At 41.3% G+C, this 17,545-nt stretch overlaps 1 protein-coding gene across 7 annotated transcripts in view; it reads right to left on the reverse strand.

Annotated features, from left to right (window-relative positions):
• Positions 1-4,834: 4,834 nt before the first annotated feature.
• adgrb3 (adhesion G protein-coupled receptor B3) overlaps positions 4,835-17,545 on the reverse strand; it is a 113,970-nt gene continuing 101,259 nt past the window's right edge. For 4 of the 7 annotated variants that reach the window (XM_013911854.1, XM_013911853.1, XM_013911857.1 and 1 more), the window contains 12 exons: positions 15,100-15,250; positions 13,492-13,561; positions 13,018-13,084; positions 11,618-11,721; positions 11,189-11,287; positions 10,781-10,952; positions 10,430-10,525; positions 9,617-9,656; positions 7,416-8,092; positions 7,250-7,285; positions 6,338-6,442; positions 4,835-5,047 (listed from right to left, as the gene is read on the reverse strand). In XM_013911854.1, the coding sequence (XP_013767308.1) occupies positions 4,859-5,047; positions 6,338-6,442; positions 7,250-7,285; positions 7,416-8,092; positions 9,617-9,656; positions 10,430-10,525; positions 10,781-10,952; positions 11,189-11,287; positions 11,618-11,721; positions 13,018-13,084; positions 13,492-13,561; positions 15,100-15,250 (1,806 nt within the window). In that variant the 3' untranslated portion in view covers positions 4,835-4,858. The remainder of the gene's footprint in view (positions 5,048-6,337; positions 6,443-7,249; positions 7,286-7,415; positions 8,093-9,616; positions 9,657-10,429; positions 10,526-10,780; positions 10,953-11,188; positions 11,288-11,617; positions 11,722-13,017; positions 13,085-13,491; positions 13,562-15,099; positions 15,251-17,545) is intronic. The other 3 variants (XM_005737120.1, XM_005737122.2, XM_013911855.1) reach the window with 3 other exon arrangements.

Below are 17,545 nucleotides of genomic sequence, written 5' to 3' on the forward strand. Positions count from 1 at the left end.
TCAAGACAGCACTGTATATGTGGTGCCCGAGCTAAAGTAACAACGCCAAGTTTCTAAATAACGACATGATAACACAGAAATTTTTTTAAAAAATTAATATACCTTCAAATCTGTAAAAATTACAGCCAGGTATTCCAGATTATGATCATAATCTCCTTAGAGACTAACAGGTCTGCTCTGGGTCCTGGTGGCCTTTTTGCAACCCAAGATGTTGGACAAACCTTTGCTTGGCTTTTAAAAAATACCCTCAAATCATTTCAAACCACTCATTTCTCTATTATGAAGATAACCTACAAAGTGTGTGGATTTCAAATTCGTCCAGGACTGACTGCACCAGCAAATTCAACCCAAGAGCAAACCATCTGCTGTTTTCACAGCAGTCTTCAGAACTATTCCTGAAGCTCACTTCCTTTAAGAAGTCTTCAGAAAAGACTCTTGGCTACCAAGAAACCAAAAAAGAGAGAAATCATCACAGAATTTTCAGACATCTCCTGAAATTGTAGGTTTCAAAGGACATGCGTCTCCAAGCAGGAAGACACTTCACAAATTTCCCCTGCATAAGAGACCAGGAAGAAACACTTTGCCATCTGAAAGAAACTTAAAACAAGAGTTTGACACAAACAGGCAAAGAGCAGAACTTTTGGAATATGGATTGTGGATTGACAAATCAGTGTGGCCACAGTATCATTTAACATTTTAGAAGAATAACCTGAAATCCTCTGTAAAGTGTGGTGGGCAAAATGTTAGTGTTTCTGTTCAGTTATGCAATATTTATATATTTCAAGAATAACCAATGATTTCCATGGGGTGTAGAGTTCCTTTTTTTCAAATCACTGTATTGGCTCATTGAAAAGTAAACAACACACAGACCTGTATGTTTAAATATCACAACTGTCCAAACATTGCACCATTTTTCATTTTGATTTTGTCCTTCATAACTTTTGCCTGGATGTATTTTTCACTTTTTTTCCTTTTTTTTGTGTGGCCCCAAGTCTTTCCTCTGGGCTCTAACTCCTCTGAAAGGCCCTTGATAGACGAGCAGTTTGCCTTTCCCCTCAGCGATGCCTCCAGAGAGCAAAGTGACACAGGATCAATGTAATTATGTTGATTCAGTGTTTGTAACCCCAAAGCAGGTTAACCTCAGTGCTCTCACGGGCCTGTGGGACCTGCCACTCACTATCGAATGAAGGCTCGTCCAGCAGGTCAACATATATCAGCTTGATTTAAAAACAACTAAATAACATCACTTTCCACTTCCAGAGACACGGAGCGTGAGCAGGAATCAATGTGAAGCTCGTGTATAAAAAAATCAAAATACCCTGCAGGATTCTCACAAAATGACTGTCCAAGTGTGAAATATTAGAAGTCATCATCACGTTCTTACCCATATTACTTTCATTAACTGAGCCAAAGAGAATCTCTGCCAAAGCAACGCTTCACAGAGAATGAAGTAATTTCTCATTAAATGACATTAGAAGCTGTTCTTGTATTAGTGTTTAAACACAAAATGCTTTGTGTGGGGCACAGGCAACATGTGATGGTCCTCTTGTTAAAATTGGGGACTGCATATACAAATAGAGGGGTTTGTTTTTGAAAATTTGATTTCTCAATACAGATGGTAATGTTGTTAATCGGGGAAATCTCGAAGTGATTTGCATTAAAGCTGCTGTATTTTTGTTATTTTAAAACTCCTCTTTGACGATTCTTGACACTGAGATTATTCACCCAGTAGTACTATTAAAAATAAATAAAAAGAGGACCAACACAAACACAAACTTGCCGTCTTTAGAACACCTCACTCAAACATCATTAGGCCTTAAGCTCACAAGTTAACTCTGGAAGTTAAAACATACATGGAAATACAGTATATAAGGCAATAACAGAGTCAGTACAATTCTAACAAGCATAAAAGTCAAAGTCAATATTTGCATGACAGCCTAAACTCTCTAAAGCAAGTATTCTTGTCATTTCTTTAAGTAGTCTTCAAGAATAGTTCTCCAGCCTTCTTAAACGACATTCAAATGTGCTCTCTTCTTTAGAAGTTTGCATTTTCTGTGAAAATGATCCCACTCTGCTTCAGTAATGTTGAGGTCCAAGTTCTGGGGAGGCCAATCCATGACTGATAGTTTTCCATTGTGTGTGTTTTCTATCCAGCATTGTGTTTGTGATCATTGATATGCTGACAAACAAAGGTGTTTCCAGATGTTTTTGCATGGTGGATCAAAATCTGACTGTACTTTTCTGTGTTTATAATTTCATCCATTAGCCTCCATGTTTTACAGATGGCTGTAGATATGGTTGTACCTCTTGCCTGACCTCGTCTGTACATGCTGATGATGATTTGAACCAAAAATTTCAAATTTGGATTCATCACTCCATCATCCATCATCAGTATCATGGAGTGATAAGAATTACTTAAGGATTATGCACCATTCCAGTAAAAGCATTTCTAATGAGGCTTCAGTGAAGACTAGCTGAATCAACTAACGGGCCAGAAGCATCTCTCAGGTCCAGTGTCAGGTCTTTTCTGGTTTTTATTTTGGTTTTTTTCTTTTTGGCTGACTTTGAGATATTGTTCATCTGCTGTAGATTTTAGGCCTGCTACTTTTGTTCTATACAGTTTCCTCAAATTTTGTTAAGGACACACTACACACCATGCCGAGATTTACCAGGTTTTGCTTTAATAGCTCTTTGGATTCACTTTGTTGCCAGGTTCCATAGTCAGCTAAAAACTGGAAGAATTGATGTCTTTTTGTGACAGTTAGTAACAAAGTGTCTGAAGATTTGATAAATTGTCTGTTATGTAGACACAACACTGGTTCACCCCTTGAATATGCTTTTATATGCTTGAATGATTCATAGGTCAGTGTTAAGTGGCTTCACAAAAAAACAAAAGAATGAAAAAAAGACCTTCAGAAAGCCTGGAGAACTATCACTCAAAACCACTTTAAAAAATGACAAGAAAGCCTGGCTCCTTGGATCTAAAGAAATAAGGGGCAGTTTAAAACTTTTGTACAGTACTGTATTCAGTCCAGAAATGGCCTTTAAATAAAACAACATGGTACAATCTAGTGTGCCTTTTTTATATTGGTTACAAATGCACTCTGGCTGTAAAACTGTTTTGTGATGAACTCTCAATACTTGAACCCACAAGCTATGCACTTATTGTATATGCATTTAGGGCGTTGTGTGAAAAATAGGGCCTCCTGCACAGGCAAGGGGGAGATGGCAATATGTTTAAAAGCACTGTAATGGATGCTGCTTCATTAATAGGGAATAAAAAAACTCTTACAGCACCGGCAACAGGCTGGAGTACTGTATATAATTAACCTAATTATGTCTGGTAGTCTAAATTGAAATGCACTGTAAATTTAGATATTAACGTCTAGACCAAGCTCTGCTCTTAATCATCTTAATTTATGTTGGGACGACATCAAACCGCAGACGAGTCTTCGTGTTTAATGGACGGACCCCCCTTTTTCGCCTCCGGTCCTTGCTCTTCACTGACACTTCCTCCTCCTCCTCCTCTTTGCTGGACTCCTGTTTCCCGGGAGGGGATGAGGTGGCGACTGGGTTCGGGGGTGGGCACATACTGGAGCTCTCACGCCATTCATTCAGCTGTACGGCACTCACCACCAGACAGAGCAAACAAGATTTTCCCTGAGCCCTCACAGCCTCTCCCCATTAGTGCTCTGTCTGGGCCTGTCTGTCTGAGAAAACAGACGTTATTAGCCGAACCTTCTGGAGGCACAGAGCCATATTAAGGCTTTAAATGTTTCCTATCCAAATGCAGAAATTTCATATGAGTTTATGAGCCGAGGCAGGAAACTTTCCATGTCAAACCTTCCACAGCAGTGTTACACGAGGCACTTTTTTTGACAGTTCACATCAAGCCGGGAGTAAATTGGATATTGAACAAAAGCAATTTATAGCACGAATCTTAATCTCTTAACCAAGCATGTCACAGCCACCCAACGCCATAAACTTGACACAACCTCTGAAGCAGTACGAACATATTTCCTCTTTTATTTACATTCCTTTTCAAATGTTAACATTTTTCGCTATAACTTTTTGATCAGGTTGGCATTTTTTTTCTCATTAAAATAAATTGGCACAAGTAAAACATATGTAGACAAAAGTTTATTTACACCATACAACATTTTGTTTTTAAATATTTTATACAGAGCTGCAGATGAGAGAGCTTGCTGGGATCCTTCAAGCAGATTCTGCAGTAATAAAGTTGTGAAATATATTATTTATATAAAAGTGAGTATTATCTTTATTGCATTTAAAGCAATGAAGAATGTAGCTTGACAAACATTCATTTTAATATGACAGAAAAAATCCTCTTTGCCTCCCATGTTTTATATTATAAAGTAAAAAGTGTAGTAATGGCCAAACAGACTGTTATAAACTTTTTAAAAACCTGCATAAATATATACATTGTGCTCCCGGGTCTAGTTTTAGGAAATCAAAACTAGACCCGATGAAGCTGGGACCACATGGCATGTCTTTGCTTTGTGAGGTTTACCTTTTTTTTTTAATCCGCTTTCTTTTCGCCAATTCCTCAAAAGATAATTCGAAACACATGATGGTAAATATTGTACACCAGGCTGCCCCACACTAAGTACACTAGTGAGAATACAAAAAGTAACACTGATGTTTTTATCCCTTTTTTTTTCTTCTTTTTTTCTCTCTCACCAGTCCTTATATTGTATTGGCACATAATGTCCCTGCCACACTCGTATTATCCAGATATGTATGCCAAGGCTGTTAGAAAAGTCTGTTGCTTTGTTCAGTGCAAATTACATCCCCTTTTCTCCTCATTTCCTAGTTTGCATTTCACCTTCTCCGCCCTCTAGACCTCTGTTTGGAAGTCTCCCTCCTGGACATCTAAGGGTAAGTTGACACACTTTTCCCACTCTGCAGGCGTCATCTCCAGTGAGTCCTTGGTGTCAGATTCTAGTACATTCATAGTGGCGTAGTTCTGGTACTCACAGGCTGGATTGTAGCTCTCCCATGGGTTCTTGTTTGGCATTGCCTTGTCCTGTGAACATGGCCGGTGGGGTGTGATGTTAGTGGCATGATATCCTCTGCAGCTAAACCATTTTTCTGTCTTTTACATAGTTGAAAGTCAGTTCACTCAAAAGGGCATTATCTGAACTCATATATGAACCCACTTCTAATTGAAAATAATGGATTAATGCTGTGGAAAGCATCAAATAACAAAAGATAATGGTAGTGTATTAAAGGTGAACATGCTTACGCTATTATCATGGAGTCATAGCAGAACTGTGTTTTCCCAAAGTTCCAAAACTGCTTTATTATATGGGCTCCATATGTGAGCCATTCATCTGAATGTGCTCTTACTGAGAGTCCCAAAGATGCTATTGCAAATAAAGGAGAGAAGCTGCTCCCAGTCAGGGAATATAAAATGGATACTAATGTCTGCAGCCAGCTCTGCAGTAGATTCATTTAGGTAAAAAAAAAAAAAAAAGAAAAAGAGAGAGAAAAAGAAAAAATGGGGGAGTGAGAATGTGCTGTAGTTTTCTATACAAAAGATCCTGTATTGGTAACTAAGCAACAGGCCTTGAATTACATTGTACTGTAGGGCTGATTGAAAAGGGATTATATGCGACCAAAGGTACTGACATATCCTTTTATCAGATGTGTTTGGTCACCAACCCAATTTGTGCTTTCAGTATAAACATTAAATGCTGCTTGCGTGAGGCAGACGCGTGAAGCCTTATATCCTCACAGTCTGCAGCTGTAGTCAGGTGCGAAGACAGATGGTAAGACTTTTGATTTGCAGCGAGGTCAGGACTAATTCATAGAAGCAGCCTGACTTCTGGACCGAGCGTGATAAAGGAACGTTTCCCCCCCACACACACACACAGCCGCCAGAGGAGTGCAACGACATTAAGGTCAAAGTTGTATACGATGCTGATAGATTAAATAATCTGCCATGCATTTATGGAAAAAATGATGGTGTTGCTAAGTAGATAAATGTGCATGTAAATAAAAGTGCATTCATGGCCTTGCATTGGAATGGATGCACTCTACTGCGACAAGAAAACCAAAGGTCCTTTTTCCCCTGGCCTCGTGGAAAAAATGCTTCAATGCTTTTAAGGGTCGGCCCCCGTCACTCGGCCTTCGCCAGCTGCTGGCAGGCCCGCTGCTTTACTGGACGGTTCACTTCTGCATGTACTTTAGCTACATAACCACTCATTTGCACAATCACACACTATGTGTCCTGCACCGGGTATCTAAATAGAGTATTTGGATGTTGCTCTGTTTCACTGGCTGACCGCCACCCCCCTGGTTTCCTGTTACTCACCATGCTGCCCATATTTGGTATGTCTCGAAATCGGTCCAGGGTTTGAAATTTCTGATTCAGTTCCTGGAACAGCTCCATGTGTCTTTTCCTGGTGTGCATGACTTTCTGCAATAGCAAGGGTTTTTCTTTTGGTATTGACAGCCAATAATGGAAATGCATCTTCCTCCCCACCCCCTCCAGCTCTGCTCAATTTGTTAGTGTCATGGTAGTTTACTTATAGGCCAGGTTTGAAACAAATCTACCTGTCACTGCATATACACAAGTGACTGCCAAAATAAAGGAAACAGCACTGCAATTAAAGTTAGGGTTAGAGGACACTGAAACGCTGAATAACCTACACTCTTAGTTTTGTTGGTGTCAGGGAAACCCTCGTAATCAAACCTTGGCACTAATTTTCCATTTAAGCCCAAGCTAAAAGAAAACACACCCCAAGCCAAACTAGATGCCATGTTTCCTTGATTTTGACAGAGTTTACAATATATATGCAGCAAAGCCTGATTTAACATTGCAAAGGAAATGCTATAACCTGCCAAAGGGGGTTTGACTATGTGTTTGCAAGCCAATAAAATCACTGCTGAAACCAGTGGTAAAAATCAGATGTGAAATGTGCAAATGACTTTAAAAGCATACATTTTGGAAATCAACATATAGCTAATGGATGTAGGAGATGGAGGAGGACAAAATGTAGATGAGAACTGTTGCCCTGTTTGTCAGTTGACAGCCTTGCTTTTACCTTAACTACACAGCGTGCCAATAAATCTCACTGAGTCAAGGCTGTGTAACTCCAATAAGCTTAAGAGGCACAACAAGAACTAGTAAATCAAATGACAAACACAACTGCAAAAATGGCCTTTCTCTGAATAAAAAGCTAGATGCATGTACCAAGGAAGGAAACATTATGGTTTTACATACCTCAAAGTCCAGATCGGAGTAACGTGACTTTCTTCTCTGTAAACAGAAAATCGGAAAGTATTATGAAGCAGCCATGGGCCCCAATACAGATGTTTGGAGTATTTTAACATAAAAGTGTTAAAGTGCAACTGAATCCTCTGTGCTTCATCCACATGAGCATATGTACCTCCAGAGAGCTCATAGATATTGTTGACCCTGTCTCACTCCTAGAAAGCCCCGTGGATTCCTCCATTTCAGCGAGGAAGTTCTTAACAGCCGTGCGAGGTTCAAAGGGCAGGTTTTGCATCTGCTCTGGAGCGCTCGGATACTGCTGCTCCAGGTTCACATTCATGTGGTCCATGCCTGACGGGTTGATATTGAAGTCAGGGCTCATCTTGTAATGCATTAGCCTCTCGTGTGGCAGCGTATCCATAGTGATGTTCATCTTGGTGTCGTCTTTCAGGAGGGTGGGCACGTTACCCGACCCCGACACGGCTGCGGAGGCACGGGGCATGACTATGTAGTCTGTCTCCATCATCTGACTCTGCATGGGATGGCCCTCCTTGTCGTGGATGCCCATGTCTTGGTCGCTCTGGCGCAGGGCGTCGTCGGTGCAAAGGTAAACGGTGCGGCGAATGTCGGCGGTAGTGTCCACCATGCACTGCTCTTTCAGCTCGCCCATTCCCATCGGCATGTGCAGAGCGGAAGGCTGCTGGATAATCACTTTGGAGATGATGTTGCCAGGCAGTGTGGAGTAGTTGAGGCCCTCAGGGGCCTTCTCGTCCTCCTCATCATTGAGGGAAATGCGGGAGAGGGTGCCTGTTATGGTGGCGGCGCGACAAGAGCCCATGTCTTTGTGGAGTGCTGCGGGGCAGGGTGATACAAGGATTAGTTGGAATTTCTCAGTAATGGGTGTCAGACTCTGTTTTATATTTTTCAGCATGTGACTGAAAGAACAAGGGGATTCAAATCAATGCGAAAGAACTCTCGGCGGAATATGCAGTACAGAGGGAATAAAGTACGGGATAAATAACTGTGAATATGCACCGAGTGTGACATCACGCCCAAATACAAAGGGACACAACAGCAGACACTGCTGTCTCTCGAGGATATTACTGTAAATGGGCTCATATAGTTTCATCCATCCCTGAAATTCCCTCCGCCATTCAGAGTACAGCATTTCACATCCTAATCCAAACTTAGTAATTGCTGGTGAACTTGTCCTGTGAAAAATATTCTACCAAGGAGCAGATATCTATTCCAAAATACCCTCTGGTTATAGGAAACACTGAATCCTCCCCTGTGTGTATTTTAATCTTTGCCTAGGAATTATATTATCTGCTCACAAAAGGCCTGCAAGGACATTACAAGAATAGCAAACAAGCGCAATACTCCCCTCTCTGTTCGAGGCTAATTTAATGCTCAGTGTGGACATGGGGAAAACAGTGTGGTATTCGCTCTGAAGAAGTCCTTTGATCTAAGTTTACCCTGTGTTCTGTAGTGTGACGCTGCAGAATATTACTTCTGCTGCTGACAATAACCCAAGCTTGTAAACAACCAGCTTTAACACCGTGAGCCCGCAGAGTGGTCTGTAAAGTGCATTTCTCTCAGACTGCAGCTCCACTTCGGTCCATATCAGGTCATAATTTATAAATGACACCTGTCTTTTCTTCCTTTTTGTATCAGGTATGCCCACTTTAGCTTTAGACGAGCACAGAATGAAGTAGGGCAGGCCAGAAGAGCCAGGGAGCCCCTTTTTGTTACCTAACAAGTGCCGTTTCAGAGAGCTCTGAATAATGGCCAGCTTGGTTGCTCCCTCCACATTTAGGATGTGGAAGGGAGTGGGAAAAGGAGAGGTTTCAAGCCTGTGCAGGTTTCTAACGCGAGATAACTTGCACAGTCTCTTTTATTCTCCTCAGTTTTATTAAATCACAAAACTACTGTGGCCCAAAAATACAAAAGAGCTCGACAGAGGAATCAGAAAACATTGTATCTCCCCAGTGAGATAACTTAGAAAGAAAATCCTCCCAAAATTAGACACGAAGGACCTACGTACCTATCCTTAGATGGTATCACGACGTTAATGAAAAGACATAATTGCAAATGGAACTGCCGAAAGATGAGGAAAGCTGCCGCTATTTCAATTTACTGCAGTTATCTATTACAGTGACGCTGGAAATTACAGTGAAAACTCCAACAGCTCTCTTTATACTGTTTTGTTCTCAGATTAAAGTCAGTGTTTTTGTAACTGTGAAAAAACTCCTGTGGGGATTGTTGGTTGTTATATAACCTGAGCTATTTTTTACTGTCTAACCTCTTTGTTTTTTTGTTTTTTTCAACATGCAAGCCAAGAGGAATCTAGTTAATCAGAGAGTGTGTGTTCTTTACCTGATCGGCAGGCGATGTCCACATCCTTCTCAAAGTCCGTCTGTAAGTGAAGGACAGTGAAATGCTCAATATTTCTAAAAATAAAAAGCATATTTTAAAAAAGAAACCAGCTACAAAAGTGAGATCAATGCTATTCTATTGTTATGATACATGAAAAGAATCCCAATAATATTTCAGCAAAATGTGTGTGGCTGAAAAAAAAAAATTGGCTGCAGCAGCTGGGGAGCATTTTGTGCTTGCTGCTAATGATCGCATTGAACGAGAGGGCCTGACACCATTCTGCTATTGTGAAAACTGTTTCACTCTGGATGGTATTACAATACTAATGGCAGATCATTGCTTCAATGTGCCGGTGGCATCGTCATGCTAGATGAAGAGACTGGCGTCCCAGTCAAAGGTCATAGAGGGAACAGTCCTCTATTACCCAGTGAGAGGAAATGAGAGGGATGGACGGCAAATATGGCCAGTAAGTTCAATCAAATAGAAATAAAAGACTGAGCTCAGGGGCTAAGAAGACCAAAGGAAACTAATACCATTTATCAAGGGGCCAAGTGTCTTCACCGCATATAATCTGAGCTTTATAAAAGCACACCATGCAAAATTATTAACCTATAGAAAACAATGCCTCACGGTGTAGAGGTCATAGAAACCCAAAAAAAAATAGGATAGTAATAAAAGTAACACAAGAGGCAGACAAATTAAGGTTAGTAGAGAACAAAGGGGTGTGCCCATGTATTATAAATAACCAGGGAACATTGCTCAAATTACAGAGGATCTAACGGCTGCAGATAACAGCGGGGTAACTGTGCCTACCATTATCTGAGCATGCCCATTAGGGAAAGTTCCTGTTGCATCACCGCTGATTGGATCTTGGCAGTTTCTGAGCCGACATCTAAAAGCATCCTGGACCTATGCACAAGAGGGAATAAGTGTTAGGGAATATGTTAACAATACAGCTTATTATGTCTGTGATATCCTTTAAACATTTCTTTTTAAATATGCAAAACCCTACAGGGAAAGAACTGTTGCTTTAGGCTGTTAGTGAGTTTAGGATTCGAAAGCAATTAATAGTTAATAGCATTTGCAGGAGCATAATCTGCTGACATACAGGCAGTTAAAAGAGATCACAGGTGAAGAGGGGGAGGAAATGAAATCATCCTCTACCTCTCTCCGTAGGATACAGTGCACCATCACAATGACAAAACCCTGCAGTGAGTCAAAGACAGCGAAGAGGATCTGAAAGAGGATGGAGCGCTTGTCCGTTATGGCAAGTACCGCAGACATCCAGGTCAAAGCCAGCAGAGGCAGCACGACACAGGAACTCCACAAGGACGCCCTGAGAGAAAAGAAGGAGCACCGTGTAGAAGAAATAAAGGCAGGCAAACTGGTGGTGATATATACAGTCTACAGTGCTGACTAAAATCTCAAATCTCAACCGTTTCAACACTGAAACGTAAATTTGCATTGCAGTGGGCAGCGAGATGATCAGAACTGCAGAGGTGGACATGCTGTACATACAGAGACTCCCCGCAGCACCGCCTTATTGATTCACAGACACTGACAGGCACTTACATTGCATTGCTAGCTGTAGTTGCTGATAAAGCAGTTGTTGATACAACGCCACATTTGGCACACTTGAGAGTTAATCCTGTATGCGGCTCACTCATCTGTCTGTGGGACATAGAGACAAGATCATGACAAACAACGCTGAGAGCCACTAACTCCACTTTAAAATCTCCCACCGTCATATTATCTACAGCAGAAGCAGCCAATGTGTGGGCGTGTGTGTGTGGTTTTTTCATCTTGGACTGATTCTGCCAAAGAAATACGAAACCATGTCGCTCCCGAGAGAGATCTGACCTCTTTATGTTTATGCCTGTAATTTCCTTTCAATGGCAGAAAAAAGGAGGTCTAAATCTCCATATGTACAACAACTCAAAGCACACTGTATGTATATTTTTGCATGATTTTAAGAGAAGAAAAGAAAAAGCAGGTACTAACAAGGATGTGCTGTCATACCCTGCTCGGTGCTTCAGCTTCTTGTCCAGTATACCATCTCTGGACACTAGTTTGTTAAACACCAAAATGCCAATCACCATGTTGACCTGTCACGAGAAAGGAGAACAGGAATATTTGTTTTCAATAAATCATCCACAACGAGAGGATTTTAAGAGCAATGTTTTTAATTTCCCAGCATGACATTCTCCTTAAGTAGCCAATGGTTAGTGTCATTTTCCATCTGCATTAACTTTGACCTGTAGCTTCTATTATTTGCTCTTCTCTGTGACATTTCAGCCAATGGAAGAGACATGCCCCGCACACTCAGCCCCGGCACAACAGCCTTAAGAAAGGATCTGCCTGACAAGAAGCACTCGTCTCCTCAAAGGCACCTTCTCCTATTATTAGCAGAGAAGTGAGGGAGCTTTACACTCGCTGGCTGGACCATTGTTTAAAACAGTGCACTGTAGTCTATTTAAAATCCCCCATAACTGTGAGAAGAACTCATTAAGTATTTATGCAAATACATTCGGGGAAGTTTTTATCCAACAAGCTCTGTTACTGTGAGACATCTGACTATCGATATAGTGATAACAGCAGCACGGTGTGGCGTGCATTCTCACTGCAGATGGTTGTTTCTGCTTTTTTGTTTTGTTTTGTTTTTTTGCAGAGATTAGCTTGTGTTCCTCTGAGATTCGCTGCAAATAATAACCACGGAGCGGCGAGACTTCCGAGTCTTTGCGCTCAAACAAGAGGTTTAGTCACTTAAAAAACACATATATCTGAAATCGCTTCATTTCAAATCCCAGCAGAGAAGAGGAATTTGACAGTGAACAATATTATTACACATTCCGAGTCGTCCGTCCCTCTGACACAGACTTAGTGATTTGCATAATCACATTCTTTGTGTAATTTTCTCTGTACAGCTATGTAAATACAAAATGATTAAAATACCCCAGTATATTAGATTTTGGACAAATCTAATGCATAAATACTTAATAACCTCACAGCTTCATGGAGGGCCATTATGGTAAATGAAAGGGGGTTACTCGAGCACATTGCCTGATGGGACGCTCATTACTTTGACTTTGAAACCACAGTTGGTTCCTCAAGTCAAACATTTTCAAAGCATCATTTTTTGTGTCGGGTTTCAGCACAGCACAGTTGTACCATATTCACACCATACCACCGCTAGAATCGCGTGGCTCGTGTGAGTGCTGGTCTTTGAGTGCAACCAGAACAATTCACAAGCACTGCAAAGTCATGTTTATTGAAGAATTTGTTGCTGCTAGTGCTGGCTGTTTTTCCTTTAATGTACATTTCCTTTACATTACATTATACAGAAAAGCAAAAAAACCCAACCCCAACAAAACAAAAAACAGACAGTGGTGGCTGAGACATACCAGAACAACAGCAGCTGCAGGTCCAACAAAGGCGTACAGGAGCCCGCCCTCCAAAGACAGCCAACAGCTGCAGGAAAAGCAGAGGAAAAAACACAGTTAACTCCCACTAAGGCATTAACATCCAAGTTAATGGTGCACACCAGCATACAGTTGTGTTTTCCACAATTGTCAGGGGAGAAGTGCCATATGTTGTAACTCCATATCCAAAGTTTCACGGGGTAATAAGATTCTAAAGAGATTTTAAGCAGTGTTTATGCATTTGGTATCCAGCAGGGATACAACTCACATAGAATTGGGGTCTTGCTGTGCTATTTTGAAATTTGATTGGCTTCTTGGGACTTTGTTTATGATACTATTTAGGATAACTAAGCCACTGCAGACGCGTGCAATCATTACCCTTAGATTTTACAGACGAACCTACGATGTGCCCACTGAATACTAAACACAGTTAGAAAGAGAGGAAAAAAAACTTACTATAAGGGTGTCCCATAGCCCTTTGTTTTGGTAAATCCCATCGAAACCGCAACAACTAAAGCTGGTAATCCTTCAAAGGAGAAAACAATCAATAGTTATTTGAGCAGTTCTAGTAGCTTGTTAGAGCTGAGAGCATAAACCCACTTCAAGGGAGAAGAAGTCAACTGTGCCTTCCAGTCATTAAGGAAAGTGCAACCCGATTGATTTCATTAGAAGCCACAGTATGAGACTATACAGACATCTGAGAGTATATGATCAAGTATGGGCAATTCAATTTATTTCTTTAAGTGGCAGAAAAGAACAGACTGTACGCGGCTTCGACAAAAGGGCAGCAGTGCATCATGTCCAGAAATTTCATCACTGTACTGTACAACACGTCTCCACCTTCCACACCTTTTACAAGAAGGGATTTGGCTGTACGTCTCCTCATTATAGATTGGTGTAATTGATTCGGTTCTTGCTACTATGTACTTGGAATATTAACACTATCCCTCTCCAAGCAGCGCAAGCAGGTGCTATTGATGTAATCAGTTTCCTGGAGGCACGAGCCGAAGACCCCGTTGCCATCCAGTGCTTCTCTGCAGTGCCGGAGAGGTATAGAGTGCTGGGTGTTCGCAAGCATGTCGTAAATCACAGTGCAGGCAACAATCTGGTGGAGACACTGCGCTTCAAACAGGTGAATTAAGAGACCACAGGCACTCTGTGCTGCTTGTCTCTTTTAGATCAGTGTTTTGTTTGAATAAGGTCGTAATCTGTAGAGGATTAAAGAATTATGTTCTTGTTGTGGCATGAGTAAACGAATAGAGTAATCTGTACTGCAATGCAACATCACTGTGGGACGACACAATCTCATTTATTTGTCAAAATGTATATTAGTACTTTTTTAGAAATCTGTGTGATTGCAGAACAGGCTTTGTCCATTTTTTTTGCAAGCCATGGCACTGCAATGACTAAGAGAGCCTTGTTTGTTGCTAGGTAACAAGAAGAATGAGTGTGGGCTCTTTCATAATCAAATTGATTTTTTTTTTTTTAGGAGAGATTTTTGTAAGAAAAGGCTGTTTGGACAGGGATTGATACTGGCAGTTATCAAATGAAGGGAAATCTTGTAGGTTTTGATGCCGCGTGTATTTATTGATACTTGTATGGTGCTTATGATTAAAATCGGTAAAGAAAGATGATACATATGCTGTACTAGTTGCATTCAGTGCATTTAGCCTCTGCAAACATTTCCTTCTTCTAAACTGTACATCAGAGGGTTTCAGATGAAATGTATTCTGCTGCAGTGTGAATGCCTGGCTCAGACCCTCTTTATCAGACATAAGGTCATTGTAACCTGCAATTGAAGAGCCGCACCAGTCTGTCCTTCCCCCCCACACTGCTCATGACTGGTCCATTTACCCAGCCCTTAGAGAGCTTGACTGGAAAAAGCATCACAACAAAAGCGCCTGACAGGATGAGGATCTAGCAGCCCCACGGAGCGGATGAATAGGAAAAGACGGTGCAGTTACTTGGAAAGACACCGCGGCCAGAGATATTGTGAGAAAATGGCAGCTGCTGGGATGATGGGAGATAATGGAGAGGTTTAGAGAAACATGCTGCTTTACTTACCCCAACCCAGACACAGAAAGCGCTTACGGATGAGCCTGGTCCGAACCTTTCCTGTCACTGCCATGTAGGACTGCCAGGCCTCTGTTAGGACCCAGCAGAACGACGCCAGGAAGAAGAAGTGCAGGAAGGCTGTTGTCATGATGCAGACGCTCTATTGGATGGAGAACAAAACATTTAAAAGAAATGCAGTTTACTAACAGCTAATAAATATAGATTCCTTTGAAGCAACAGGCTTCCTACGGAGATGCATCAATTCTATTGATAATCCCTCATTTCCTTGAATCATTCCGGCCATACGAACAACACAGACCATCCATTAGTATCCTGTGCAGCTCAGGGAAAGTCTGCCTTGCACCAACAGAGTCAGCGATAGTAGTTTACATCAAAGCCAGTCTAGCCAACACAAAAAAACACAGCGTAGCATTCCTCCACACTAAACCTCATTAGTATGCAGACGATCCAACCTGGAGCCATGTGAACCAAGGTCAACTGTTTTACACAGACAGAAGGGGCAACAAACCCACAACACTGCTTAAACGTTAGAGAACGCATGTGTCGGTGGCAGCACATTGGATTGATGCCACTTTTCATCTTCATTAGTTTGTCCATCTTTGTCCCACGCTCCAAATGGGATCGTTTAGAAGAGGATTAGAAATGAAGAAGTATCCTTGAGAATCTTGTCATTACATGCTGACATTTGTGAGCGAGAAGAGATTAAGCTTTTTTTCTTTTTGTTCAGATTGTTTGCACTGTGAAGATTTGGTAAACTGAGTAATACTGTACAAAGACGCAAAAGATTGAAGTGCATCATCTCGTCCGGGGGAGTGTACACCATGCTGTGAGATCTCCCGTACACTTTTTCATCCCCACTGTGAAAGGCGCACTAAATCCATCTATCCCCTGTAGTGCTCACGGGGTTTATGCGAGACAATAATCCTGCATTACCTTATTCCCGGGAAGTGGGAAATTCTGTTAAACTACACCCACGAGGGATATTAATTACATAAATGTGCATTCAAGCGGAAAATTCATGTAGGATGCATTCAGGTGCAGTATGTATTTGTCATTTTCTTAGATACTTAAATGCTTTTGGATATTTTTTAAATTCACCAGTCACTGTGGATTAAGGAAGTTAAAGGAATTTCATTACTGGTTGCAAAGAAGAGCTGCTGGTAAAATAATGCTTTGCTAATGTAGCAAAATAAACCAAAGCACCGAAGTAGAATATTAGTCAGTTTTGGCAGGTTCCAACTGTTAAATAATCAGCAGTGTGTTCATTTACACATTTCATTAAGTGCAAAAATGTCAGCCTAAATGTACCTGCAAGTGTGACAATCATTTCTGGAAACTTTTGCTTTTTCCACAGAGTCTAACTGGAAACAAAGCAACCCAACCGCAAGTTTAAAAGCTTTAAAATCCGTAAACACGTATAGTATTTATATTACTATAAATGGTGAAGGAAAACTATTTTGTTTTTGTGAGGTTTAGGTGGATTCAATACACGTGTGGCTAATGCTGCAGACGGTAGTATTGAAGCAACAGGGGAAAAAAAGAAAGAAGAAAGAAACCCACAACAATCAAAACACATGACACTCCCATGACGCATTGCCACCTGCTCGTGTGGTAATTCCAGGTGCCGTTTTAGAAATCACAAACATGCTGCGCTATAAATCTTTGATAAACTGAGATTAAGAAAAGGCATGTATGTGGGAGTCTGCCCACTTTCGACAAATTCTGACCTTTCAATATGGATTTTTTAAATTTAGTAACCTATATCCACATGTTAGCATGCACTGTGATTGTTACTGGCAGTGATCATTTCTGGATGGAGTACGTGACCAAAAAAAACCTCCAGCAATTTCACATCCTGATTTTGTGAAGGAGACAAAAGGGAAATGGGAAACCATACAGTAGCTAGACAGCTTGTAGACTTGCACCCAAAGCTAATTCTAGCGTTGCTGTTGCTCATGTGCTGTCCAAGGTGCTGAAAATAGAGCCTGCCTTGTTTCCTGGAAACGGGTCATATGCAACCACTATGCTTCATGGTTCACTTGGATGCCTGTGCCGTCCAGCCTCATTAGTCCTCCAAAATGAAAGCTGTGCATTTGAAGAGAGAGGAAGCCACACTATGAGGATATTACGATGGCATCGGTTGAAGGAAAGCAGCCATACAGAAACGAGGCTGAAACCCAGAGTTCACGTTGCCCTTTAAAAAGGCAAATGCTCTGAGATGCTGAGTACACTGTGTCGGTATCCATGGAAACAGAGGAACCGAGGAAGGGACCAACATTAAAACATCGCAGAGCTAATAGACGCTGAGGTAAGGGTAGGTGGTGATGGGGTATGCTTCAAGCCTGTTCAGCAGTGACAGTTTAAGATGAGGACAGGACATTTGAAGAATTAATGTGTCCTGCCTAAACTCTGACTAAAAGGTCTCTGACACTTC

The sequence above is a fragment of the Pundamilia nyererei genome, unplaced genomic scaffold (assembly GCF_000239375.1).
Source record: "Pundamilia nyererei isolate P.nyererei 1_Seehausen unplaced genomic scaffold, PunNye1.0 scaffold00073, whole genome shotgun sequence".
Lineage (NCBI taxonomy): Eukaryota > Metazoa > Chordata > Actinopteri > Cichliformes > Cichlidae > Pundamilia > Pundamilia nyererei.